This window comes from Dipodomys merriami, unplaced genomic scaffold (assembly GCF_024711535.1).
Source record: "Dipodomys merriami isolate MVZ:Mamm:240054 unplaced genomic scaffold, mDipMer1.0.p SCAF_31, whole genome shotgun sequence".
Lineage (NCBI taxonomy): Eukaryota > Metazoa > Chordata > Mammalia > Rodentia > Heteromyidae > Dipodomys > Dipodomys merriami.
In genome coordinates, this window is record NW_027204604.1 from 6238557 (window position 1) to 6265790 (window position 27234).

The 27234-nt window shown below is 40.2% G+C and overlaps 1 protein-coding gene across 3 annotated transcripts in view; it reads left to right on the forward strand.

Moving 5' to 3' along the window:
• The window catches only part of Kcnh1 (potassium voltage-gated channel subfamily H member 1), a 309150-nt gene that overhangs the window by 31764 nt on the left and 250152 nt on the right, over positions 1 to 27234 (forward strand). For 2 of the 3 annotated variants that reach the window (XM_070041570.1, XM_070041569.1), the window contains exons 4-5: positions 14485 to 14613; positions 21477 to 21595. In XM_070041570.1, the coding sequence (XP_069897671.1) occupies positions 14485 to 14613; positions 21477 to 21595 (248 nt within the window). Of the gene's footprint in view, positions 1 to 14484; positions 14614 to 21476; positions 21596 to 27234 lie in introns of those variants that run through there. The other variant, XM_070041571.1, reaches the window with a different exon arrangement.

Here is a 27234-nt window from a genome sequence, read left to right on the forward strand (position 1 = left end):
TGAGTTTTGGCTATCAATGAGTCCAAGGGGACAGTTTCTGTATGCAGATTTTGCACTAGAGTGGTAGCCTTGCTTTAATGTACTCTCCCAACCAATAGACCTTTTCCTGCCCTGCTATTAGCTATGGGAGCAATGAGGTAGAGGACTGGGAGGGATTCTGTATGGTCCTTCCACCTTGAGGGAATCCAATACCAAGCAGCAGCTCTTACCAGGAGCCTGCATGCAGTGGCTTTCTCATAAAGGGCACATGTGCCCTGAGTTAATAGAGAGAACAAGTGGTTTTCCACACGGGTAGCTTTATGTACTGAACAATGTGACTTGCCCCATGACACAGAATGCTAATTGGTAGGTGGATCACATAAAGAATGCCTTGCAGCTGGGTGCTGATGGCTCATGCCTGTCATCCTAGCTACTCAGGAGGCTGAGATCTGAAGATTGTGGTTTGAAGCCAGCCCAGGCAGGACAGTCCATGACACTTTAGTAAACTTTATCTTTAGTAAACTACTCAGAAAAAGCCAGAAGTGGAGCTATGGCTCAGTGGTAGAGCACTAGATTGAGCAAAAAGAAGCTTGGGACAGTACCCAGGCCATGAGTTCAAGCCCCAGGACTGGCACAAGAAAACAAACAAACAAAGATGTCTTGCATTTGTGTTTTGTGTCTAAGTCTCATTAGGCTATTGAACTTGCCCAAATTCTACAAAAGGGAGTGAGAAGCTTCAAACATAATTTAAATGGTTAATAATTTAACTTACCATTTTCTCTAGTGGGCATATGTCCTAGAGGAAGTAGGAAATAGTAGAGAAGGTTTAGCTGGGCTCCAGCTGTCTCTGAACTACAGGTCATACATGATTTGCATCTTAGTGCACTGGAAGTGATTCTGGCTTTGGAAACTCTGTACTTTAAGAAGACAACTATCCATGGAAATCAACTAGTTCAACCTATGGGCTGTACAGCCAGCATCTCTCCTCTCTGTGGTGGTTGTAGTGGGGTTGCTGAGGGACCAATGGCAGTCTCCAGTATCATATGTCAGTCTAGCACAGGGCTGTCATTTGTGGTTCATGTTAAAGCTTTTCAAGAGTAACTGCAGTTATACCCATTTTTTTTAACCTTAGTCTTCAACTTTAGAAAGAAAACTATATAAGGTATAATTCAACACTTTAGAATATTATTGATTCTTTCTGGGTACTAGTGGCTTGTACATATAATTCTAGTTACTCAGAAGGCTGAGATCTGAGGATTGCAGTTTGAAGTCAGCTAGGGCAGGAAAATCTATGAGACTTTTATCTCCAATTAACCATCAAGAAGCCCAAAGTGGAGTTGTGGTTCAAGTGGTCAGTGGAGTTGTGGTTCAAGTGGTCCAGCATTAGCCTTGGGCAAAAAAAAGCCTACATCCTGACTAGAGCTTGATTCTCTAAGTTCTGTGAGGTAGGTATGGCTAAAAATTAAATTCCTCATCTGAGCTCATATTGGGCCAGGATCTTATGTGCAATGTTTTCTCTGTGGCCATTTTTGTTAGTCTAAATGTGGGCGCAAGGCATGCTTAACACATAGTCGCAGGCTGCTCTTTTCATGCAGAGTAGCTTGCTAAACCCTCCATACACTCAGTTCTTCCTATGCTAGGAAGAAGCTTCTCTTTGTAATTTACACAGAGTTGCCCCAGTGGGCCAGCAGACACTATGTATGAGCTCACTTTGTACATGAACTATGGAGCATGAAATCCAGGAAATGATGAAGACAGTGTTGATTTCTTCTTAGGATCACTGCGGATCAATTTCCTCCCCATCTCTCCTCTTCTCCTGAAAAATACAGAAACTTTACATTATTTGATAAGCCTTGGAATGATACAATTGCTTTGGATATTTTCATTGACCAGCTCCATGAGAGACTGGGCTTATTCCCAGGCATGCAGTTATGAAAAGGCATATACAATATCTGCTCTTACAACACTTGCAAGAGTGGGCACAGAATCCATAGTACACAGCCATAACTACCTTGATGGGGACATTGTTGCGAGATCAGCAATATTTCAGGGTGGAGGTCTCCTAAAGGGAGGAGGCTTCTGCCTGGCCCGAATTTGTGATGTTACTGCAAAAAAGGAATTTTAGAACACATAGAGGTAGAGACCAAGAAAGTTTATTAATAAAGCAAAGCAAAGGCAGTATAGTAAGGTGAAAGACAGCATACAACCAAGACATGAGTGAGGCCCAAGGGTTGGGCCTCACTCTTGCTGTTATACTGTTTAATTGGGAGCAGAGATTTCAAGGCTGGCCTGCTCACCACACTGGGATCATTGATGTGGAAGCATGGATTAAAAAAAAAAAAAGGAGCCAGGTACCGGTGGCTCATGCCTGTAATCCTAGCTACTCCAGAGGCTGAGAGCTGATGATTAAGGTTCAAAGCCAGCCCGGGCAGGAAAGTCCCTGACACTCTTATATCCAATTAACCACCAGAAAACTAGAAGTTGTGGCTCAAGTGGTAGAGCACTGGCCTTGAGCTGAAGAGCTGAGGGACAGTGCCCACGCCTAAAGATCAAACACCACACTGACAAAAAAAAAAAAAAAAGGATGGATTTTCCACACATTCTTTTCAAGACAGGTGTCCAATCTTGGTCCCAAAGCATGCTAATTAGCTGGGTGAACAGACAAGGTCAGTAGGTGAGATCTATTATCCCTTCCTCCCTTTAAAAATAAACATGAATGCTTATGAGGAGGTGCAAGGCTGAAAATAAATGATATAGTACCTGTGTGCTTTAAACAGAACTATGTATTAATATAGTGCTCTCTGTGAATTCCTGGGCAGAGAGTATCCCTGGTGGATGAAGTGCATATAGAAAGGGCAGTAGGAGAGAGAGGGCAAGAGGTTGGTGAGACACACAGCAATGCTTCTCAGTCTTTGATATTCACCCGTGAATAGCAACACATTAGTCTATAGAGTGAGTATGGGGCAGAGTCTGAGGTTCTGTTCCCAAGTGATCCACATGTCACACCCCTGAGTAGCCAGGAGAGAAAGTAGCTCTAGGGAAGATTGGCTGCCATGCCTGCAAGGTATGCATCTTCCACAGCTGTATCCTTGGGCCAGTGCACTGCCTGATATTTATGAAGTGCTTCATCAAAGTTCACCACATAAATAAACACATAAACACACGAGGCTGAAGAGAGATTAGGAAGGGCAAAGTTAAAGAATTTGGAAAGTGTTAGGTCATTTAAGCTCAGCCAGTCGGGGGTAAGAGGTTAGAAGAGGTTAGGCGACTCTTAAGTGGCATGAGCATATCATCAGATTTCAGATGTCTCTAGCTGGATGGAGGGTGGAGACAGAATGGAGCTTAGCCAATGAGGAGACAGAGGGGCACATTAGGAAGCACCCTGGGGACCTGTGAAAGAGATATTTAACATTGTTGTCCAATGAACAATAGAAGAGGCTGGGAATACCTGTATCAAAGGGTCACACTGTCTGGCTCTTTCCTCAATTTACAGAGTTCTGCAAGTGGAAGCCCTGTACTTCTGGGTAGGAACACAACTTCTGGCCTCAGGCAAAAATATGCTAGGAGTTAGGTAGGAGCCAGACAAGATGCAGAGGGGCTGTTGGGTGAAGGTTTGTTGAGTCACTTTGGAAGGAACTTGGTAGTCACCAAGAAATAGATAGGTGAAAGAAAATTATGTGTGATTTCAAGTTGAGAGCATCAGAAGTGGGGGGTGAACGGAGTGTGGGTCACAGTGCCCAGGGACATCCAAGGGTACAAGTGACTGAACAAGATTGGCTCAGAAGAGAGGAAGATGGGATTCCTTCTTCACCGCTGTGGAGGAGAGTTTGTATGTGCTCACCAACTTCAAAGTTCCTTAGAGTAAAACTTCTACTCCTTTAAAGCAGCATATTGCCCCATCAAAGAAAAATCTACCTTACTGAGATTTTACAAAGTTAAATGTCACCATCTAAAATAGTATTTTTGTCTCCAATTTCTAAATTCTTTTTTTTAAATCAGAGAATACTTGAAAAAAAATATAAAGAAAATCACCCTAAAGGCTCAGAGACGTATTATTATACTATTAACTTTCTGGTATGTTTCCTGAGTTGTCTGAGATTTTGACACCTATGTACAATTTAATTTATTATTTATTATTTATTTTTATTTATTTAATCTTTTACCTGCCTTCCTTCCTACCTGCCTTTTTTTGGGCGGGTGCAGGTCCTGGATTTTTGACACATATGTACAATTTAAAATCATGTATTTATTTAATCTTTTACCTGCCTGGCTTCCTTCCTGCCTGCCTTTTTTTTTTTTTTGGTACAGGTCCATTTCCTTGGCTTAAAGCTAATACTCTACCACTTGAAAAACACTTCTGGCTTTTTGGTAGGTCAGTGGAGATAAGTGTCTCACAGACTTTCCTATCTGAGCTGGCTTTGAACCACATTCCTTAAGTCTGAGCCTCTGAAGTAGTTAGGATTACAGGCCTGAGCCACCAGCACCCAGCTCTTTCTTTCTTTTATTTGGCCACACTGGGGCTTGAACTCAGGGCTTGGTACTTGCTAAGCAGGTACTCTACCACTTGAGCCAAGCTCCAGCTCTTTTTTGCTTTAGCTATTTTTTGGATAGGGTCATTCATTTTTGCTCAGCTAATTGTGGACTGTGATCACCCTGCCTGTTTGCTTTGTGCTGGGATTATTGGTGTGTGTGCCTGTCTAGAAAGAATTTTCTTAGCTGGGTGCCAGTGGCTCACACCTGTAATCGTAGCTACTGAGATCTGAGGATCCTAGGCTGAGATCTGAGGATCATGGTTCAAAACTAGCTCGGGCAGGAATGTTTGTGAGACCTTTATCTCCAATAAACCATTAGAAAACCAGAAGTGGCTCCATGGCGTAAGCAGTAGAGTGCTTACCTTGAGCTGAAGAGTGCCAGGACAGTGCCCAAGCCCGGAGTTCAAGCCCCACAATTGACAAAAAAAAGAATTTTCTTAATGCTTCCTCTATTGATGAGTATTTATAAGGCTTTCCCTTCTCTCTTTTTTTAATTTTTTATCTTATTTTTTTTATTTTTTGATTGGTTGTGGGGCTTGAACTCAGGGCCTGGGCTCTGTCCCTGAACTCTTTTTTGCTCAAGGCTAGTTAGTGCTTTGCCACTTTGAGCCTCAGCAACATATCTGGTTTTCTGGTGGTTAATTGGAGATAAGGGTCTCATGGACTTTCCTGCCTGGGCTGACTTTAACAGTGATCCTCAGATCTCAGCCTCCTGAGTAGCTAGGATTATAAATGTGAGCAACTAGTGCCTGATTCTTCCTTTTCTTTATTAAAAATAATGTTGAGATGAATGTCATCATATGATGATTTTACTGATGCTATGAAATATTTTTTTGGAAATTGAAAATGCTGTCAAAGACAGGTTCTTGAGACATTTTTGTCAAGTAGCCTTTCAATTTGAAGTTCAGTGGTAGAATGAGTGTCTGACTCACTGTACCAACATTGAATGTCATAACTTTGAAGTTATAAAACTGCTAACAATTAATTTCTTTGTGTACCAAGTTTTTAATGCTGATGAGATTAAATCATTTTTGTCTTTATCCATTTAAAATGATATGTTAATGTTAATTGTTCAGATTTTAGGCCCACATATTTTACTCAATTTAAGTGATTTTGTTTAAACTGGTATTCATAAGCTTCTAGTAGATTGTTTTGATTTTTTCTGCAGTTCTCATTCTTTAGTTTTTCTAAGGACATGCTTTAATATATTCAAAGATCTTCTATTAATAAACATTAATGTTTGTCTTATCTTTTGGGGACTTAGGAGTTATTAGCAAAAAGCTTCAATGGTATGGTTTGGAATAAGTGTGTGGGATAATTATTTCATATCTTCAATGATGGATTATTTGAAAGGATTCTAGATTTTGATCAGTCTGAAAAACGTAGTGTTTCTGTAGTCATGTTAGATATTTTGTAATATTAGTTACATTCAGTAGGCTATATGGTTTTCTTACATCTATACTAGCTAACAATGAACTAATTCAGTCAATATTTACTTGCCCACTCTTGTGCTTATCCATAGGATTTTCCATTTTCAAACAAACAAGAAAATCTAGACTTGTGAGCCTTGAGTAAAAGTAGTACACCTTCTGGACAATACTCCCTTGCATGTGACTCCATAATTTGTGGTGTGGCTATTAGCCCAACCTTTGAGAACACTGGATCAAGTTTCCAGTTTGAGAAGCCCAGGAACAGCATCTTTCAGTGGTTCTGCTGAGCTAGTACTTATGGCAGAAGCTGCTGGCCAAGAGCTTATTGATTACCTATGATAGGCTTAGCCCTGGGCCAGATCCTCTAAGCCTCTGAGATATAGACAGTCTAGTAGTAGAGATAAATCTAGTAGGTAAAGCAATACTATTTTGCTTGTTTACAATTGGATTTCTTTTTGTTTTTTCCCTTTATGAAAGGAGCTGCTTAATTATGTGATGAATATTAATCCTAAATCACATACATATTAAAAGCAATTCCTACTTCTTTTTTTCTCTTTATTTATTTAGATCTCGGTTTATTAATTTAGTGTTGCTAGGGATCAAACCCTAGAATATGCTAGTCAAGTACTGTCACTCAGTTGCATCGGTTGCTCCTTTTATCTTTTAAACAACTTTAAAAATCTTATAGGAATGAAAATCTTTCTGTCAGTATTTTCCTTTATGGTCTTCAGCTTTATAGTATACTCAGGAAGCAATTCTCCTTACTTAAATATAAAAAAAACTTTTCCATTGTTTCTGGCCAGTACCTTGATAGTTGTGTTAAAATATTTAGAACATTAAGTTGTTTGGAATCTATTTTTCTATACTATTTAAAGTTGTGTTCTTATTTATCATCCAGTTGCTTACTTAGAACTACTTACTTAAGTAACCCAGCTCTTCTTTTCTGGTTTGAAATCCTTTTTCTTTCACAGGCCAAATTCTCCCACATGGATAGGTTTGTTTCTGTCTGGACTTCTTTTTGTAAGTTATTTTCTATGTGAATTTGATTAAGCTTCTTTCTCACTTGGATTCCTGGTATTGACAAGAGGAGTGATGATATTATAGCTCTTCCACCCACCCTACAGAGCTGTGAGAAATAGATCTTTGCATGTCAGGATCTGGGCCCATTACAAATGCTCAATAAGTGATTGCTACTATTGTCATTGTTGCTTGTTTGGAGAACAGTACCAATGACTCTTAATTACTTCGGTAGATACATATTACATACTGCCATTATTAGTTCCCCCCAAATTTCTTGGCTCTTTTATACCTTTTTTTTATATGAGTTGATTCTGAGTTTTATCAAACACTGGTAAAAACACCCCAAAATATAGTGCAGATCTGACTGAAGTTGCATTAGATTTATAAAATGGGGAGGTTTGGTGTCCTACAAAATTGAGTCTTCTCATCTATAACCACTGTAACTCTCTCTCTTTATTTAGGTTTTGTTTTATGTTCTTTAATTACATTGAGGCTTAAACATTAATTTTTCTTGATTTTCTCTTGATGTGGTGTAAATGGGCTGTTTCCCTTCAGATAAAGCAGAATTTCATTAAGCATTTTGAGATGTATTCCTTTGTAAGTAATTCAAATTACTCCATGAGGTAAGAAGGGTGAGGACCTGTATTTTTTCTCATTACTTAAAATGATTTTCCTTAAATAGATGTACAAAAGGGTTTCAATTCAACATGTCAGTTTGTGACAAACGATTATTATTATTATCATCATTTTATTATTTTTAAGTAGTATACAAAAGAGTTGCCAGTTAACAAAGTAGTTTATGAATATAACACATCTTGATCAATGCCATTCCTTTCAACATTGTCACCCATCCTTCACAACCTACCTGAGAAAGGGCATTTTGATCTCATAGATGAAGAATTTAAAATGGCCAAACACTGGTGACTCATGCTACTTAGGATGCTGAGATCTGAGGATCACAGTTCAAAGCCAACCCAGGCAGGAAAGTCCTTGAGACTCTTATCTCCAATTAACTACCAACAAAGCTGGAAATGGAGCTGTGGTGCAAGTGAAAGAGAGCTAGTCTCAAGCAAAATAGCCCAAGAACAATGATCATATTCTGAGATCAAGCCCCAGGACCTTCACAAGAAAAAAAAATTAACATGAAGAAAGAAAAGAAGTAGTATTAAAGACTTCCAGTATAATGTGTAAAATTGTACTTAACCTTAAATCTATTATCTCTATTTTGGTAGTGAGAAACTGATGTTGCAATGTTAAATTGTGATGGACAAGGCACACAGCAAATGAAGGGAAAGGGCTTTATCCTGGGCTTTGGAATGCTAATTCAGATGTTCTAATATCTAGTGGTCACTACTTCTCCCTGGTACTGTCTTTGTCTATCTGTACTTTTCTTAATAAAGTTGACCCCAGATCAATTGGTCCATTTTCTCAAGTCTAGTTTCTAGACCCATCTGAAAGGCTTGGTACCGTGCATCCTTTCCAAAGAGCCAATTACTGTAGCTTGGTTTATTCTGTTGCTGTTCAACATGGTCTTGATGCGATTACAGAGACCTATGACAGAGAGAATCTGGGAGGAAGCCCGAGGTAGGTGAATGATTGATAGAGGTCCAAAATTCTCTCATATCTGAGCCTTGTACCCTGTTATCTGGATGCCAGGATCGAGGAATGCCAAAGCCAGGTTAGGTTGTAGGGTTCATTACTGTATTCCCTTAGGGAGTTACCTTAAGGATGAGAATCCGAGTGACTGGCAAGAGGTGATCGACCTGGAAATTCCTTCCCCTTCAGAATCCTTAGCCTGGAAAAAGCCTCCCCACAGCAGCAGCCTCAGAATCTGTCATCAGTAGTGCTACTAGATGCAGTGTGCTTCCTGGATTTGTATATTGATCTTCCTTAAATAGAGAATTTACTATTGACTTGTTATTTTTATAGAAACAGAACAACAGATGCTTGCGTTTCTGTCTTTTCATAGTGGATGCTGGTGTGCAAAGGCAGAAATTTTGTTTTTCTGTTTTTTCCTTCATGTGTACATGGAGGTTTGAACATTGATTCTCTGTCTACTGTGTTTTGGTGGAATAGACCTGTTGCCAAATCTGGGTTGAGAGGAACCTCTGGGGGCCACCTGTCCTGCCCTCCACTGGTAGAGAGTCATTGCCATCTTAAGATGGTTTCTGGGTGTCCTTAGGGCATCTAAAGGAGGAGGGAGAGAAAGCAGATGGGTGGATATCCAGGCTCTAAGTTCACTCTCACTTGAAGCAAATGTTTCATATATTGAGGTGGGGATAAAAACAGTTTGCTTTTTCAAGCTTTACAATGTCGGTGTGGGGGGGGGGAGGGGGGTATGATTGGGTGGGGGGGAGGGGGGAGGCTGGGAAGGGAGGTGAAGGGTAAACAAAGGAGGAGGCTGCAATGCTTGGTAAGAAATGTATGCATTATCCTGCCCATGTAATTGTAACCCCTCTGTACAGTATGTTCTCAAATAAAATAAAATAAAATTAAAAAAAAAATAAAAATAAAAATAAAAACCAAAAAAAAAAAAAAACAGTTTGCTTTTTTAAATTGTCAAAATGATGTACAGAGGGGTTACAGTTACGTAGTAAGGTAATAAGTATATTTCCTGTCAAACTTGTTACCCCTTCCCTTATTTTTCTCCCTCTTTCCTCCCGCACAATCTGTCCTCCCCAAATTGTAAAGATCATTTTCAACATATTGTCTTGTGAGTATCGCTGTTGCATTGGTTCCTCCCTTGTCCTTTGTCTCACTGTTCTGTTATTCCCCTTCCCTTTCCTAATTCAGATAAATGTACATATAATACCAGGGTATTGTATGTTGATACCAGGGTATCAAAATCAAAACAGTGACAACTGGGGATAAACTGTAGGGGGAAGATCACACAAAAGAAACAAGAAGTCACATAGTACATTAAAAACAACAACAACGAAGAAAAACCTCTTGTGTCCAAGTCTTGGAGTTCATTCCACTTAGCATCATCTCATATGGTCATATGTACATAGCTATTGAGCTATTCTGCTTATCTGCTAAGATTATCCTAGACATATACTAATTATTGCAAATAAGGGAAACCATGAGACCTATGTTTCTTTGAGTCTTAATACGATGTTTTCCAAGTCTTTCCATTTCCTTACAAATGGAGTGGTGTCATTCTTTTTGATGGACACGTAGAATTCCATTGCATACATACATAAATACATACATACATACATATATCACATTTTCTTGATCCATTCATCTACTGAGGGGCATCTTGATTGGTTCCATATCTTACCTATGGTGAATACTACTGTGATAAACATAGTTGTGCTGGTAGCTTTAGTGTGGAACACTATGCTTTTAAGAGGAAAGATTTGTAATTACTGGCCTGTGCCATCTAGGAGGCACTCGATTTGTAATTACTGGCCTGTGCCATCTAGGAGGCACTCATGTTCTCTTCTGGAAGGGTTTCAGAAATGAATAAATAGTTAAGTCATTGTCCTTGTGTTACTACATGATTTGGGTGAGGATAATTTGAGACAGTGTCAAGTCTGAGTGTCTGAAGGCACTGGACCTAGGATGTCTGTCTAGGAAACTCAGCAAGTATTTCTAGAGGGCCCATCCTGTTAAAGTTGCACATTCCATGCCTCCTGGAGGGGCATGATGAGGTGGCCTCGCGTGACTCTGTGCATAAAGCTACATTAGATGCCATTGGGCTTGTGGCACAGGATGCTTGAGGCAGGGAAAGTAGATTGGCTCTCTGCTCTTGGAGCGGGTTGTGATATACTTAAGGAAGTAATTCTCAGTTAAGATTTGAGGAGGGCAATACATAGCACTTTCTTTCCTTGTCCATGATCAGAACCAACTGAAGCACAGGAATCAGGCCAGTAGAGGTTAAAGTATCACAACATATGACCAATAAGGCTGGTCCTGCAGAGCAGTTTAGTTTATATTTGTGGAGAATATATCTCTAGGAATGAATTCTACTAACAGATAGATTCATCTACCTTTTAAAAGTTGCATTGGGGAACTGCAGGCTCATCTTCCCACCAGCCATCACCCCTGCTCTATGCTTTCCCTCCTAATTCTCATAGAATAGAGGACTGTGCAGAACAAAGAAGAAGATGTCCAGTTCTGGGCTCCTAAATTATAAACTCAGGGGGAAAATACCTAGAGTGTTACATTAAAAGATGTTCTTCCAAAAGAAAATACTAGATCAGAGAAAAGAAAGTTCCTTCCATCAACAAGTCATGATGATCAGCTCAAGAAGAACTGAAAGACAATGTATGGCAACTATGAATTTTGGCACACAGTGTATATTTAAGTACAGAAAGAGAATGATCGGAGTACCATGCGTTTGATTAAAAACATCTCCAGAGAGGGCAGTGGATTCAGTTTGGTGAAGAGAAATGTCACATTTAAACAGATTGACCTGTTAAAATGGGGAGAGTTTCAGTTGTGAGCTCGAACTGTGGAAACATAAAAAAGGCCTCCCAAGATGACTAATATGGTAGATTTTACGATGTCAGAGACAGAGATGTGGGTTAGCATCATCAACCCCAGTAGTTGGAATATAAAGAGTAGATGGCACAGTTCCAGCTGCACAAGTCCCCAGGCATCAGGCCCAGATGGTGTGCTCTGCAGTGGCTTGCATGTAAATCTGCAGCAGTGAAGAGGATGGGAATGAGGGCTCCAGTAAAATGAGGCTCCTTGTATTGGAAATCATGGCAGAGGGTCCGCTCATGTGATTTAGTCCTTGTTTGATATATCAGCAGTGTTTTCTGGGTTTCCTCAGAAAAATAACTGCACAAAGGATTGTTTGGAGCAAAAGAAATGATTTTCAAATTTGTTAGCTTTTTAAAAAAATGTCTTACCTGCTGGGATACATCCGAGAGCTGTAAGGGGGCAGGCCCAATGGCTGTGATGTTTTCTTTTGAGTTTTCTGTTGTTTCCTTGAAAATGGTTGCAAATTCCATAGAAACTGAGAAGGAGAAACTAGGAGGAATAGCAAGACAGACCTCACAAAACTGGGTAATTCTTGGATCATGACTTGATTTTTAAAATGCTATGTATGCCTTTTTTTAGTATATATTTTTTATTGTAAAGGTACTATGCAGAGGGGTTACAGTTACATGAATAAGGTAATAAGAACATTTCCTATCGAGCATTGTTACCTCCTCCTTTGTTTTTCCCTAATATCCCTCCCTTCCCCACCTTCCCAACTCCTCTGTCCCCACTTCCCCCAGGAGTTGTGCAGTTCATTTTCAACACAGTGTCTTGTATGTATCATTGTTACAATGGGCCAACCTGTATCCTTATTTCAGCATTTTGTTATTTACCTTGCCCTCCCCAAATTAGAAAAATGTATATATAAGATGCAGGACACCAGAATCAAAAACAGTGAAAACAGGGATTATACCATGGGGGAAGAACATACAAAAGAAACAAAAAAAATCACATAGTACATTGTAAGTACATTAAAAACAACAACAACAAAGATAAAACCTCTGTGTCCCTATCTTGGGGTTCATTTCACTTTATATCAATGGGATTGCATAAAACTGCAGAACTTCTGCATGGCAAAGGACATAGCAAGCAAGATCAATAGAAAGCCCATGGATTGGGAGAAGATCTTCACTATCCATACAAATGACAAGGGTCTCATACCTAAAATGTACTTAGAACTCAAAAAATTAAATCCCCCAACAACAAATCTTCAAAGAAACAACTGCCCGATTAATAAGTGGGCTAAAGACTTAAAGGGAAACTTTTCTGAAGAGGAAAAAAGAATGGCCAATAGACACATGTATGACTTTTTAAAATGGTGGATTGTGTTTTTCTTTCAAAACATGTTTTTCTTAGGGTGACATATATGTTGGTTTTCTTAGCGTACCTAGAAACTGACAGTTAAAAATTATTCAATTAAAAAAAGAGATTAAAATTAACTATGGATGTACATACAGATAATCAAGATTTAAGAAGAATGATTTCCATTTGATCTGTTTGTTGTCTGTACATTTAGGATTATTCATACTTATGTGTAAATAAGTGGTGTATCTAAATCTGTAAGCTAGCTCTTGTCAAGGTAGATTATCTAATTCTAATGCTATTCAGAGATGTCAGTCCAGAGTTTGATGTGATTGAGGATAGAGAGACAGACCCAGGGGACCTCTGGGAACTCATATCCAAGATTCAGTGAATTGTCTGTTCAATAGCTCATAACATAAAAGGATCTATCTGACATGCTGAGCACAGTTCCTGGAACACAGGGAACTCTCTAATACTTAGCCACATGGTGAAATAGTTACTAGATTTTAATTTGAAAATGGTTATGATATGGCATGTTAAAATCGTAATGTTGTTAGCAAGTTCTTATCTGCTAGATGCTGTTTATTAACTGAGGTATAAGAAAGTACTCTGTGTCTTATTTAATTTTATATCACAGAATAAATAGGTTCTCCTTGCTGCCATGTTTAGTTAATTATTGTTTTTTGGAGCAAGAGAAATTCAGCCATAGAGAAGTCAATCAGATGTGTTCTGCCACCTACCTCCTTGCATGGAAGAGGGCAATGCCTATAAAGAACTCGTTCGTCCTCCACTTTAGCTGAAGAGGCAGTTAAACATTCATTGTATTTCCTAAGGCATGAATGGGATCACAGTCCAAATTGGAATCCTTTTCTTGGGGAGGCTTTACTAGGGGAATCCTGGGACATTCCTCAATGTCTTGCCCTTTGCCATTGCATCGGACCTTTTATTTTATTTTATTTTATTTTATTTTATTTTATTTTATTTTTTGTCAGTTGTGGGCCTGAACTCTGGTCCTGGGCGCTGTCCCTTAGCTCTTCAGATCAAGGCTAGCACTCTACCACTTTAGCCACAGCACCCCTTCCGGCTTTTCCTGCTTATGTGGTGCTGAGGAATCGAACCCAGGGCCTCATGCATGCAAGGCAAGCACTCTACCACTGAGCCACTTTCCCAGCCCCGCATCGGACCTTTTAGACGTTTCATTTTAGGGAGAGGGATATAGAAGGATAGTTCTGACATATGCTTGATTGAACATGTGGGAAAAGCTGATGGACTTGCTAAATGGACTTTCACATGGGGGCCTTTTAGCAATGGACAGAACATGAAACTTGAGCTTGCATGGTCTTTTGACCATGGTTGGCTGTGTCTATCTTGGCCTGAATTCTTTACTATTCACCATGTGGTCTCAAGTAAGCCTCTAGGTCTTTATACCTAAATTTCTTTTATGAGGTCAGGTGGGAATTTAAACCTCTTTCCTAACTGTCTTATGACAGTTAAGAACTCAGTACATGCCACATTATTTGAACAGAAGTAAATTCCCACTGAGTTGTCACTGTAAAAGTTATTTCAGAAAGAGAAAGAAATTAGTGGTGTAATACATTGGCACCTGAAGGAATAGGGCCATTAAAAAATGAGTTAATGTTTGTACCTATTCATTCCCAAGACTTTGCTTCTATAGTCCATTCAATGAGAATGCAAATTACTGACCAACCTTTTAATATTCCTTTCAGGGACACCTGTGTGGTTCTTTGTGAAAATTGCTCCAATTCGCAACGAACAGGATAAAGTGGTTTTATTTCTTTGCACTTTCAGTGATATAACCGCTTTCAAACAGCCAATTGAGGATGATTCATGCAAAGGTTTGTAATTCTGACTTGTACAAATGCATTTTTACCTTTATTTTCCTTGACTGTAGCAAATTTTGCTATATATATTTGAGGTTACCAAGGCAATCCCTGCACAAAGATCAAAATTTAAACTTAAATTTGTATTGGATAAAGTATGGTACCATTCTTCAATATATTAAGAGAAGATAGAAACAATTGTTTCTTGAAGCATCTAGTCTATTTTAGACCTTTGAAATTTAACCCTTTTGAATGATGGATAGAGGAAAGCAGTTGGGCAAATGTGGTATCATTAGAACCTTTGCAAGTTTTCACCTGGTGAATATTAGTAGCTCAAATGGGGCAGGTCCTGACCATATCCACTGGAATTAGCATATATAAACTTGCTTAGAGCTGGATGAGTTCTAGCACTTTAAGATTGTTATAGCAGATGTTAACACATCTCTACCTCTGGAGTTGACTTAATGAAGTCTGTGGGTGGTAAATTCATTATGAACATGGAATTAATGAGGCCAGGGTCTTGAGTTTGACATTTCCACAGGGGTCATTTAATCATCTCCCAAACTACAGCTTGGAGACATACCACATGCATGGAGTGTTTAAATACCATTGGAAATCTAGGAAAGGAGATGGCAGGATTAATGGAAAAAGTACCCTTGAAGAGGTCCAGCTTCCTGGGATATAATATTTCCAGGGATTTGGACTGGGCTGGGAAGGTGGCTCAGTGGTAGAGCACTTGCCTTGCATGCAGGAGGCCCTGAGTTTGATTCCTCAGTACCACATAAGCAAAAAGAAAAAAAACCCAGAAGTGGTAGAGTGCTAGCCTTGAGCTGAAGAGCTGAGGGACAGCGCCCAGGCCTAGAGTTCAAGCCCCATGACCAGACCCTCCCCCCAAAAAAATATTTTCAGGGATTTGGGATCAACTAATGTCATATTCCTATTTCATATCCCTCTTCCATAGCTTCATAACCAAGAGGTCAGGAGCTGTTTCACCTGGCAGGACTAGCTGGCTTTGGGGTTGATTTTCTAGATCTATCAAAAAACACTACTCCTGTGGTTTTCAGAGATGCAGCAGAGAGATGAGAATGTAGAGTCTAGGGGATAGTCAAAACTGTGTGTAGTATTATGCATGTGACAGAGTTTGATTGTTAAACAGGCATTACAGGAAGATGTAAAAACCATTATGTGGATGTCTTCGAAGGCCTATATCCTTGGAGGGTATTTTAAATTCTGGCACATCTAGAGGCTTAGGTTTATAGAGTGTAGAACATGGTGCTGGGTATACCAGTGTTTCCTATTTTTCCAACTGACTGATGGCTGAATATAAATCAGTTTCAGCCTGCAAAGGCAGGCTTTGAAGATTACACAGATTAACCAGTGTTACAGTCCCCTCAAGTCTCTCTGCTTGCAGATTGTGATTGTTCAGTTTCTAGTTTCTGATTAGAAAGTGTCTCAGTGAGTCAGGTGACTCATTTATCGAGTGTCATCATCTTATCATATAGAAAGGCCCCTTGTTTATAACTTAATAAACTCATGAGTAATATTTGTTACTATTAGCATATGTTAGTTATTCATGGGGGAATAATAATATTGATGAGTATTCTTTTTAAGGCAGTCAGATATTTTGAGACTTACATGTTGGCAAGATTTTGGAGAGAGAGGAAAATGTTCCTCATCTGCCATGCCTGTGTGTCCAGTTGATTCTTATGAAATCTGAAAGAAGAAATAAATCAGAGGGATGTAGTGAGATTCCCAGGTTTATTTTCCAGGAATAATATTCTCTGTTTCATTTAATTTGCCTCTGTGATGAATCATTAGAGATAAGAATTTTGGTCATCTTGTTGTCACTGTCTCTCTGTCTCTGTCTCTCTCTTGCGCATGTGTACATCCATCTTACTCCCTTTTAGCCAAGATATTCTTCTTGCAAAGTATTAATTCTTTTTATCAATGAAGTAACATGACTAACCTGTGGCTCTATGTATAAAAATATTAGAACATCCCTCCACATATATGCCTTGGCCTTTAAGATAAGAATCCTACTAGTAAACCAAATTTACTGTTTGCTCAAAGACATGGTTTTATAGGACAGTCCTTACCCAATGCTATGGCAGATATCTTTTAGGCCCTGCCTCTTGTCATGTCACCATGCCCCTGGTCCACTTTGATTTGGTGGTCTGTTTAGGGCAAAGCCACATTTTCTAATAGCTTGTTTATGATGGAAGAACATGATATTTCACAGACCTTGTTAGCTGTAAATTATAAACTTCAGTTCTGGCTGCAAGGATTGAATCTAGATGGAAACTGTGCTGCCATATGGCTGGATTGTTCTGGCTTGACATCTCTTCTTGGATGCGCTCTTAGTGGTTCATTTCCAGCTGAGCCAGCTGGATTTGCAGTACAGCATCTCCATCAGCATTAAATATCTTAAGAGTCTTGCTGACCCAGGTTTGTTTAGAACTCACTTTTAAAATGAAATGGAAGAATGGATATTCTATAACCCCAGGAAAGTACCAAATAATTGTTCTTTGGCATAGTCTCGAGGACTGTTTTGCTATCACGAGATTTAGTCCTTTAAGTCAACTGTGCTCAAATGGTCTTCAAATGATTTTGTTTTCTCTGATCCAGTTGTGCCTAATTTTGGGGGTTTGGGTAGAGCCTGATAGTGATGCACGAAGCCAGTTTGTGCCTAACATTTTCCTTAAACAACTCATGAAGAGGCAAGCACATGGGATAATTAAGAGTTGACCATTTTTGTATGTGACATCACTCCCTTTCTACCTAGAGCTTTGTGGACTAATGATGGTCCTAGGAATGTTGCCTGAGCCCTCCTTCCTTCGCTCAGTTCTCACAATCCTTTTCTAAAATAAGTTACTGGGCTCTTGACTTCTTCATTGTTCTTGTCCACCTTCTGCCTGATTTCCCCTCTGACAGTGCTAACACATGCAAGTGAAGCAAGGCTTGCTGTTCCGAAATAGGTGAGAATTCTTGGGTGCAATGAGGATGTGTAGTACTCCAGAGGTTTCATTTATTCCTTATCTCTTGCTTTTTCTTCATTAGGAGTAGACTGCAGGAGTTTGCCCTGATCATTCTCCATTCTGAGCAATGCAGCTTAGTCAAGTGGGAGAGAATTAGAATGTGAGGCTCAGAATTTCCTTTTATCTTGGTCACAAAAGGATGTGCCTCTTCTTGTTACCTCTTTTACTGCACCAAGTACTCTCATATTAAAGGAAAGAATTAATTCTTAAAGATCCATGTCATTAATTCTGCATGTAGAGTCAAACCTGAGTCAAATGGAGTTGACAAAAGAAATTCAAGTCTCCATAGATTTTTTTTTTAAGGATCAAAGCTTTAGATTATTTAGAGATAGGGATTTTGGCAAGCTGTTGTGACTGCCAACCCTTCTCCCTGTGCCTTCCTGTGGCTTATTTATGGGACCTCTTTGAGAAAGACACAGGTTCAAGTTTCAGGCTCCCCGCCTACAATACAAACATTTAATCTTTCTGCCCTTAGGATGACAAAGGTAAGAGTTAGTGATTGTTACCTAAAGAAGCCTTCCTAGTTTTTGCATATTTCCATACTCAGGGGGAAAAGACTGTGGGAAGAAGACTTGAAGGCACATAGGCAGGGGTCCATACTACTCATCTATCTGCTGGATGCTGCGTTATGATCTCAGCAGCTCTAAGAGAATCTGTGACTCTGTATCTTAGGACCAATCTGGTCCTTTCTTTTCTGGTATCCTGGACTTACTTTCAGAGGAGCTGGAATTCTACCTCATTCCAGAACCATATCTTCTGGCCTAGAGAGGATGCAAGGCTTGTAGGATAAAACAGCCCTGTGATTTGCTCATTCAATTTGAAACCAGTAGTCCTTGTAGAAAAGTAGTCATGTGACCCAAGGCTAGGAATAAGGACTCAGAAAATATGTTAGTTGTTGCTAGATTGCATACCATGTTCCCTGTCTTCTATCCTTTTCCCTTCACTCTTTCTCTTCCCTTCTGCCCTATCTTTCCCATTTTCCTGATTATATGCTGCCTTTGGGCTTCCCATGACACCCACAAGCCTCATGTTTAACTTTCTGATGATATTTGTCATAGCTGGAGAAACCCTGGGCTAGGAGTTTCTTCATCTGAGCTCAGTTCATTGTTAAATTTCCAAATGGAATATCATTGGAGCAGTGAGTATAAAAATGCTTGCCACAGAGAAAGGCACAGAAACATCCCCCAAAACTGAGTAGAGTTTGTGAAATGGACTGCATATCTTTTGATATTTATAGGTCTTGGGAGCCCAGACAGAAATAGGGCAATGAAAGGGAAAAAAGTATTTGTTCTTCATCTACAATGATTGTGCGCACACACACACACACACACACACACACACACACACACACACACACACACTTCTGAGTGTCTTTTGGGTGGTTGGCTTCATGCCAGGTGCTGAATGTAGGGAAATGTCTGTGGGAGAGCTACTCTCCATTAGAGAGTACTTGGTGGAGAGAAAGGTAAGCAAATATGAACCACAGTGCACAATCAGCATTTTAGTTACTATTCTTGCTATGACAGAATGCCTGACATACAACTTTGGGAGGAAGGATTTCTTTTGTTTCTTAGTTTTGGAAGGTTTGGATCATGGTTACTTGCCCCAAGTGCTTGCATAGCACATCATGGTAGAGATTCTTTATCTCATAGCAAAGAGGAAGCAGAGAAAAACTGGAAGGAGTCAGGGGCTAGGCACAGCCTTCAAAAACATGCCCCTAGTGGTTGTTTCTTCCAGCTAAGCACCACCTACTCAATTTCTACAACCTCACACATTAGTGCCACTTGCTAGGGACCAAGCATTCAACACATAAGCCTATGGGGACATTTCATATTCAAACAGCAACATTTCACCTTGGTGCCAAAGGTTGCATTTAGTCTATTTTCAGGAGTCCCCAAAGTATTAATTAACAGTTCCAACATGGTTCAATAGTTGAAGTCCAAAGGTTCCTCTGAGACCCAGGGCAAACTCTTGGCTGGGAGCATCCTGTGAGTACAATTCACATACTTGCAATACATAATAGTACAGAGAAACACTCCCATTCTACAAAGGCAGAATGGGAGATGAACAAGGGAAGGAGCTGACTAAAGCAACACTGAGACCCAGCAGGGCTGTAACTCCACATCTGGAGTACCAGGTGTCCAGAAGTCAGCCCCAACAGGTCAGGGAAGCCCTGACCTGCTCTTGCTGTGTGCAGTCCACATGGCCTCCATCTTGGGCTGGCTGTACTCATTGCTTGTGACTTCCCTCAGCAGATGGTCTTCATTCCAGGAGTCTCCAGCATCCTGGATTTCTATTGTAGCTTAGGCTCCACCCTCAAGGCTTCTTGCATCTCCTTCTCAGGGGCTCCTTGTAGGGAATATGACCCTGAGCTCTCCGTGGGACTGCTGTGGTGTTGATGGTAGTGTTAGGGTGGTGCCAACCAATTTTTACCTGACCCCCCGCAGATATACCCCTCTGTTTTTCTTGAAATGATTTGCAGAATTCAGTCCCAGGTTTGTCTTAAGCTGAGAGGAAAGCTTGACTCTGAAAGAGATTTTTTTTTTAAAAAACATTGTAGTCCACATTTCCATAGCACACTCCAGTGAGTAATTTATAAACGCTCCATTTGGGGGAGACATCAAAGACTCCTGTGGAGTTACCTCCTGTTAACATTAATGGAACCCCTACAGCTCAATCACTGTGCACCACTTTTCAAAGTGACACTAGCAGTCCTGCATCTCTGCTTCATGGGGTCAAGGTGGATGAAAGTACCAGTAGCTTTTGTTAAAGCTTAGTACTTCCAGAATGGGATTAAAAAAAAAAGGAGCTGGCTTAGTGTTGCTGCTATGTTGACCAAAATTCATCCAGATTATGATTCTTAAAAATTGTACAAAGAGCAGGCCATCCTCTCTCCTTAATCACATTGTCTTGTGGATTCCATCTGTCTTAGAAAGATGCTCCAGGGTAAAATTTGGAAGATGAGATTTCTTTTACAAGGCATCAAATTTAAAGTTACACAGTCCTGCCGTTAGCTGTCATATAAAAATAGTTGCACTTTATTTGCTGTACACCCATGTCCAGGGTTTTGGGGTTCTTGCTCTTGAGAAACCTGACAGGCTTTCAGTAATCCTAGGGACAGCTTCCAAGGTCTTAACCTTGATGCAGATAGGGTTTTGCGTATTGGAATGGATATTTGTTTTTAAGTGCCTTTCAGAGCAGTAAAGATCATTCAGACTTTTTAAATTCTCAGAAAAAGATCTGTTACCAACTATCCTTTTTTTTCTTCCCCAAGCAGACAAATGGCAGCTACTGACTAGTCTCCATCTGTGCCAGAGTGGAATTCACTTTTTCTCCTGGTCTTGGAGTTGTCGGTGTCTGGAAAGGCCATTTGATGAGCTTGTCTATTTAAAACCCAGGACGGACTAGCTCAGTTTTTGCAAATCAGATAGTGGGACCAGCCTAAATTAGGCAAACAAATGAGAGAAACATTTTGATTGGTGGAGAAGCTTTGAGCCAGAGAGGAGAAATCTGAATTCTAGACTTGTTCTCATTGTCTGGGTGTTCTGTGCCTCAGTTTCCCTGTTTGTCAGAAGGCACTGAACACTGTTCTATCTACATCTTCATGCTGTGATCCCGATGACGTGCAAGTGCCTGGGAAAAATAAATTGCTGCCTAATTTCAAGTATGTGAACATGCTTTTCTAGAGTAGCGAGCTTTGCTGGCGGGGGTGGGGAGTGACTTATGGGAGGCTCAGTGGGACATTTGGGGTGTCTGTTCCTGACAGTATGACTGGTGATGTGACTGTCTATGCTCTTTTAGGAGGTGGTTGACTGTGTCTTTCTGCTCTTCCACATCCTTCAGGCTGGGGGAAGTTTGCTCGTCTGACCAGAGCACTAACAAGCAGCAGGGGTGTTCTGCAGCAGCTGGCTCCCAGTGTGCAAAAGGGTGAAAATGTTCACAAGCACTCCCGCCTGGCAGAGGTAAGGGCAGGGGGCAGTCATCTCAAAGCTCACTTCTTGGGGGGCAGGTGGGGTGGTTACTTTGCACAGAACGAGTGTGCTGGCTTGGAGGGGTCAGGACCTGTGGAAAGGGTGGGAAGGCAACCTTGTCTTGGCCGGGCTACAGCCCACAGTGTGTGACTTAGGGTAAGTGGCTCCAGTCCTCATCAAAGCCTTGGGTTTTCTCTCAGGTAAAAGCAGACTAGAGAAAGCTGTGTTCCAACTTTCATGGTATCTGTTTTTGAGGGCAGAGGAAAGAGCTAGAAAGTGCTTCCTATTCATAAAGGTCTTACTTAAAAAAAATAGTTTTGTTCTTCGAACAATGCCTAATGCTATAGGAAGGACACAGGAAGAAAAATAATGGTAATACCACAGACCACATCTTATTGTCACATTTTTTTTGGTGTTAACACTTGTTTTTGCATGTATTTTATTTTCCAAAGACCAACAACTTCATTTGCATATGTTAAGATTTGGGATATGTGGGCCACGCCTCTAAGTAAGAGTTAGCGTGCACGTGGAATGAAGTCACGTCTTTTCTTCACTTTATATCACCAGCAACCTCTTTCCACTACTATTGCGATAACTTTGCTAGTAAGGAAATCTCATGTTATCCCTTTGGCTGGGATAACTGAGAGGCTGGGAAGCCAGGATAAGGTGTTTAATCAGGCTTCATGCTTGCACATCACTGTGAACTGCCAGCGGTTCTGCCTGCTCTTCTTTCTTCAGTGAACCTGAGTAGGACCAGGTAGGGGCATTGAACCCTTCACACTGCAAACTTCCATCTTACTCAGATGTGGCAGTATGAGCTGTTCCTTTGCTTGGAGATTGCCAGTTCATGGCCCCTGAGCTGGGGCTTGTTGTGTGATATTTTCTGATCTGATTTCTGGGTCTACTTTGCCAAGGTAGAAACAGCTGGCGTGGTATGGTTACAGTGGGTGCTCTGCATATGGGTAGCACCTGTTGAGTGAGTTGACTGCAGGAAATCCCCTTGTAGCACCTGTGAGCTTTTGCCCATAGCAATTAGTTTAGTGCTTGCCTGATAGCTGGGTACTATGGCCTAGTTAAGATGACAGAAAACTAGCAATTACGGTTCATCCATTGATTGATATCTGGGTGCTTATACACATGTCCTTAAACTGTACTTAATTTTGAAAGAAGGGAGTTAGACAGACATCCTTCTTCTTTACCTGATCACCGTCCTACATGAAAAATAGAAAACATGCCTGCCCTCTCCCCAGAAGAAGATGCAAAGTCCTTGGTGATCATTCTTTTCCTTTATATCTTGAACTTAAATATTCTGATGTAAGTGTAACCATTATCACTACATCTGATATCACAAGATAAGAGAAAAAGAATGGGAGGAAAATACTAGCCAAATAAAGTAAGAGAAATACAGAAAGCAGGAGCTTTCCTGTTTTAATCTGCTCTGTTTTTTTGCTACTTTTCTTCTATTCATTTGACTTTAAAAATTGTGGTTATTAAATATTAATTTTTATTGTTGCTATAAAGGTGATCTACAGAGGGGGTTATCATTTCATAAGTCTGATAATAAGTATATTTCTTTTTAGACAGTGTCACCCCTTCCTTTCCTCTTTTCCAGTTTCTCCCTCCTGTCCCCATCCACAAGTTATACAGCTCATTTTCAACGCAGTGTCTAGTGAGCATCACTGCTGCATTTGAGGGCCCTTTGTCTCTCCACTTCTGTGCCTTCCCCTGACCCTTTCAAATACAAACAAATGAATAAACGAGAAAAAAGTATCCTTTAGCCAGGTGCTGGTAGCTAAAGTCTATAATCCTAGCTACTCAGGAGCCTAAGATCTGAGGATTGCAGTTCAAAGCCAGTCCAGGTAGGAAAGTTTGTGAGACTCTTATCTTCAATTAACTATCAAAAAGCCAGAAGTAGCTCAAGTGGTAGAGTGCTAGCCTGGAGCAAAAAAAGCTCAGCAACAGTGTCATGAGTTCAGGCCCCAGGACTGGTGTGTGTGTGCACAACCCTACACACATACACACATATACACACTCACACACACACAATTGTCATGTGGTGTTCACTGATAAAATACAAGCACTTAGAACCATGTCTGGCAAAAAGTAGATGCTCAGTACTGTTTACCTTATTAAAAATTGGTTTAATAAATGAAAGAAACGATATTAGACTTTTCATCTACCTGTCTGTTATAAATAACTGGGCATTGATTCCAATATGGGCCAAAATATTAGAAATATTTCATCCCCAGGGTAAGCCTGGCTAAAGCCTATTGATTTTATTGGTATTTTCAGAGAATCAGCTTTTGCTCTTATTGAGTTTCTCTGTTGGTTTTTCTGTTTCCTATTTCTAATTTTTGTTATTTATAGTCATCTGCTGACTTTGGGTTCAATTTACTCTTCCTTTTGGAGTTTCTTAAAGGAGGAGTTTAGATAATTGATTTTTGATCTTTCTTCTCTTCTGATATATACATTCAGTGTTAAAAATATCCAAATACTGCTTTAATTGCAGGCTATAAGTGTTTTCTTTTCATTTAATTAAAACCATATCTTAATTTCTTTTTTTAAATTTAATTTTATTTTATTTGAGAACATACTGTACAGAGGGGTTACAATTACATGGGCAGGATAATGCATACATTTCTTACCAAGCATTGCAGCCTCCTCCTTTGTTTACCCTTCACCTCCCTTCCCAGCATATCTTAATTTCTTACAAGATTTCTTCTTTGGCCTATGTGTCATGGAGAAGTGATTTATTTAATTTCCAAGTATTTTTGGATTTTCTAGGTTTTTTTAAAATTTTGTAAAGTGTTCTGTGACCCAGAATGGGCTGTACTAGACAAATGCTCTATGTGAACTCAAGAGAACATGTATTTTACTGTTAGTCAGCTTTCTGTCACTATGTAGTGATCCCTCGCCTAGCAGTGTTATATAGTAGTCCCTTGCTATATTGTCTCATTTATTGTTTCTTTGTGGATTTTCACCTATCCCAGAGGTCTCGGGAAAGTAGCTCCTGAGATAGGTGAGGGGTCATTATTTATGTTTTTTTCTTTTTCTTTTTAAGCCCATGATACAGTGAAACTGCAGTAAGTGAACTGTGATACAGCAAGGGACAACTGTAACAAATTACCTGCAGATTTACAAGCAGGAAGCTGGGGTACGGAGGTACAGGGACTCATGCTTGTACCCAGCTTCCTGATCCGTGGAACTTGTTATTTGATGCTGGCCCAAGCAAAAAATTAGCAAGACTCTATATTAAAGAACAAATTAGGGGGCTGGGAAGGTGGCTCAGTGGTAGAGCGCTTGCCTTGCATGCCTGAGGCCCTGGGTTCGATTCCTCAGCACCACATAAGCAAAAAGAAAAAAAGCCAGAAGTGGCGATGTGGCTCAAGTAGTAGAGCACTAGCCTTGAGCTGAAGAGCTGAGGGACAGCGCCCAGGCCCAGAGTTCAGGCCCCACGACTGGTTTTTTTTAAAAAAAAAAAAAAAAAAAAAGAACAAATTAGGCATGGTGAATCACACTTGCAATCCTCGGTGTGTAGGAGGATTGAGGTCTGAAGTTAGCCCAGGCAAAAAGTGAGGCTGTGTGTATGGTTCAAAAGGTAGAATGCCTGCCTATCAAGTACAAGGCTGAGTTCAAACCCAGTGTCACCAAAACCCAACCCATGCAAACAACCAAACAAGAACTATGATACATGGTTTTAGATGTGGCAGACTCATTGGGTTTAGCCCTCTAATGGGAGTGCAAGATGTGGTGGTGCTGGGGAGTATGTGATGAGAAATGGATGACCTGGTGACCAGGAAGCAAAAGAGAAAGGAGCTGGTGTTCCACCATCCCCTCCAAGAACACACTGCCAGAGACCAGAAGAGCTGCTAGTGGCTTTGGCTCCTAAAGATTCTACCAGTTCCCAAGAGTGTCACACCAAGAACCAAGGCTTCAATACGTGGACCTTTGGGGGCACTCAAGATCCAAATTAGAGCAGCTGTTGTTGGGTGAAATTAATTATGTCACTAGAGCTAGTTGATGGATGGTGTGATTGAGTTTAACCATGTTCTTACTGATTTTTCTGACTGTGGATGGTTCTATCTCTAGAAGGCTGTGGATACCTTTATCTACAAGAGTAAATTCATCTGCTTCTCCTTGCAATTTTGTCCCTGTATGTTGACAATCTGTTAAGTACATGTACATTACATGTTGTTATATCTTCTCAAAGAACTGTTACTTTTTCTTTTTCTGTCTGTTGTGGGGCTTGAACTCAGGGCTTGGGTACTGTCCCTGAGCCCTTTGTGCTGAAGGCTAGTACTCTACCAACTTGGGCCACAGTGCCACCTCTGGGTTTTGAGTGTTTAATTGGAGATTAAGAGTCTCACAGGACTTTTCTGCTCAGGCTGGCTTCGAACTGCAATCCTCAGATCTCAGCCTCCTTAGTAGCTATGATTATAGGTGTGAGCCACTGGTGTCTAGCTGAGAATTGTTACTACTAGTACTAGAATGCCACTTTTTATCCTCAATAAATTTTGTTTGCTCTGAGTCTGGTCTGTTGGAAGTTAATATGGCTACTCCAGTTTTCTTTTTTCTTTTTCTTTTTTCTTTTTTCTTTTTTGGGTCCGGTCGTGGGGCCTGAACTCTAGGCCTACGCGCTGTCCCTCAGCTCTTCAGCTCAAGGCTAGCGCTCTACCACTTGAGCCACAGCGCCACTTTGGCTTTTTTTCTTTTTGCTTATGTGGTGCTGAGGAATCGAACCCAGGGCCTCATGCATGCAAGGCAAGCGCTCTACCTTCCCAGCCCCTAAGGTTTTCTTTTTTTTTTTTTTTTAGGGTCCAGTTGTGGGGCCTGAACTCTGGGCCTGGGCACTGTCCCTCAGCTCTTCAGCTCAAGGCTAGAGCTCTACCACTTAAGCCACAGCGCCACTTCCGGCTTTTTTCTTTTTGATTATATGGTGCTGAGGAATTGAACCCAGGGCCTCAGGCATGCAAGGCAAGCGCTCTACCACCGAGCCACCTTCCCAGCCCCCCCTACGGTTTTCTTGATTAATGTTTTCACCTTAGATACATCTTTTCCTATCTCTTTACTTTTAATCTCTATTTGTCCTTCTATTTTATAGTGGTTTCTCTAGACAACTTGTAGTTGGAACTGTCTCTTCTTTCAATTGGTGTATTTAATCTATTGAAGTTTAAAAAGATGACATCTAAGGTTGCTACTCTTTTCTATTCATTGCTGTTTGTTGTCCATTCTCTTTCTGTCCTTTTTGGCTTTTAGTCAAGAATTAAAAAAATGATTCATTCATTTTTCCCACTTTCTTATCATATACCTTTTTAGTGGTGGTCCTAGAGTTTGCAATCTACAGTTACTACTAATTCAAGTCCACATTTCAAAGCTTTATAATGTGGTACCTTACTATAACAAATTATTCCTTTATCTTGTTTCTTATATCATTGCTTTCATTTATGGATAAACATACATAAAACATGAATTATGCGTATGTATAACCAAGTACATTGTTGCTATTATATAAATCAATTATCTATTAGATCAATTAAAAACAATAAGATAAAATTACTATTTTACTTTCACTTACCTTTTATCTGATGTTTATCATATCCCGTCTTTAGGAATATTTAAGTGTTTGAACT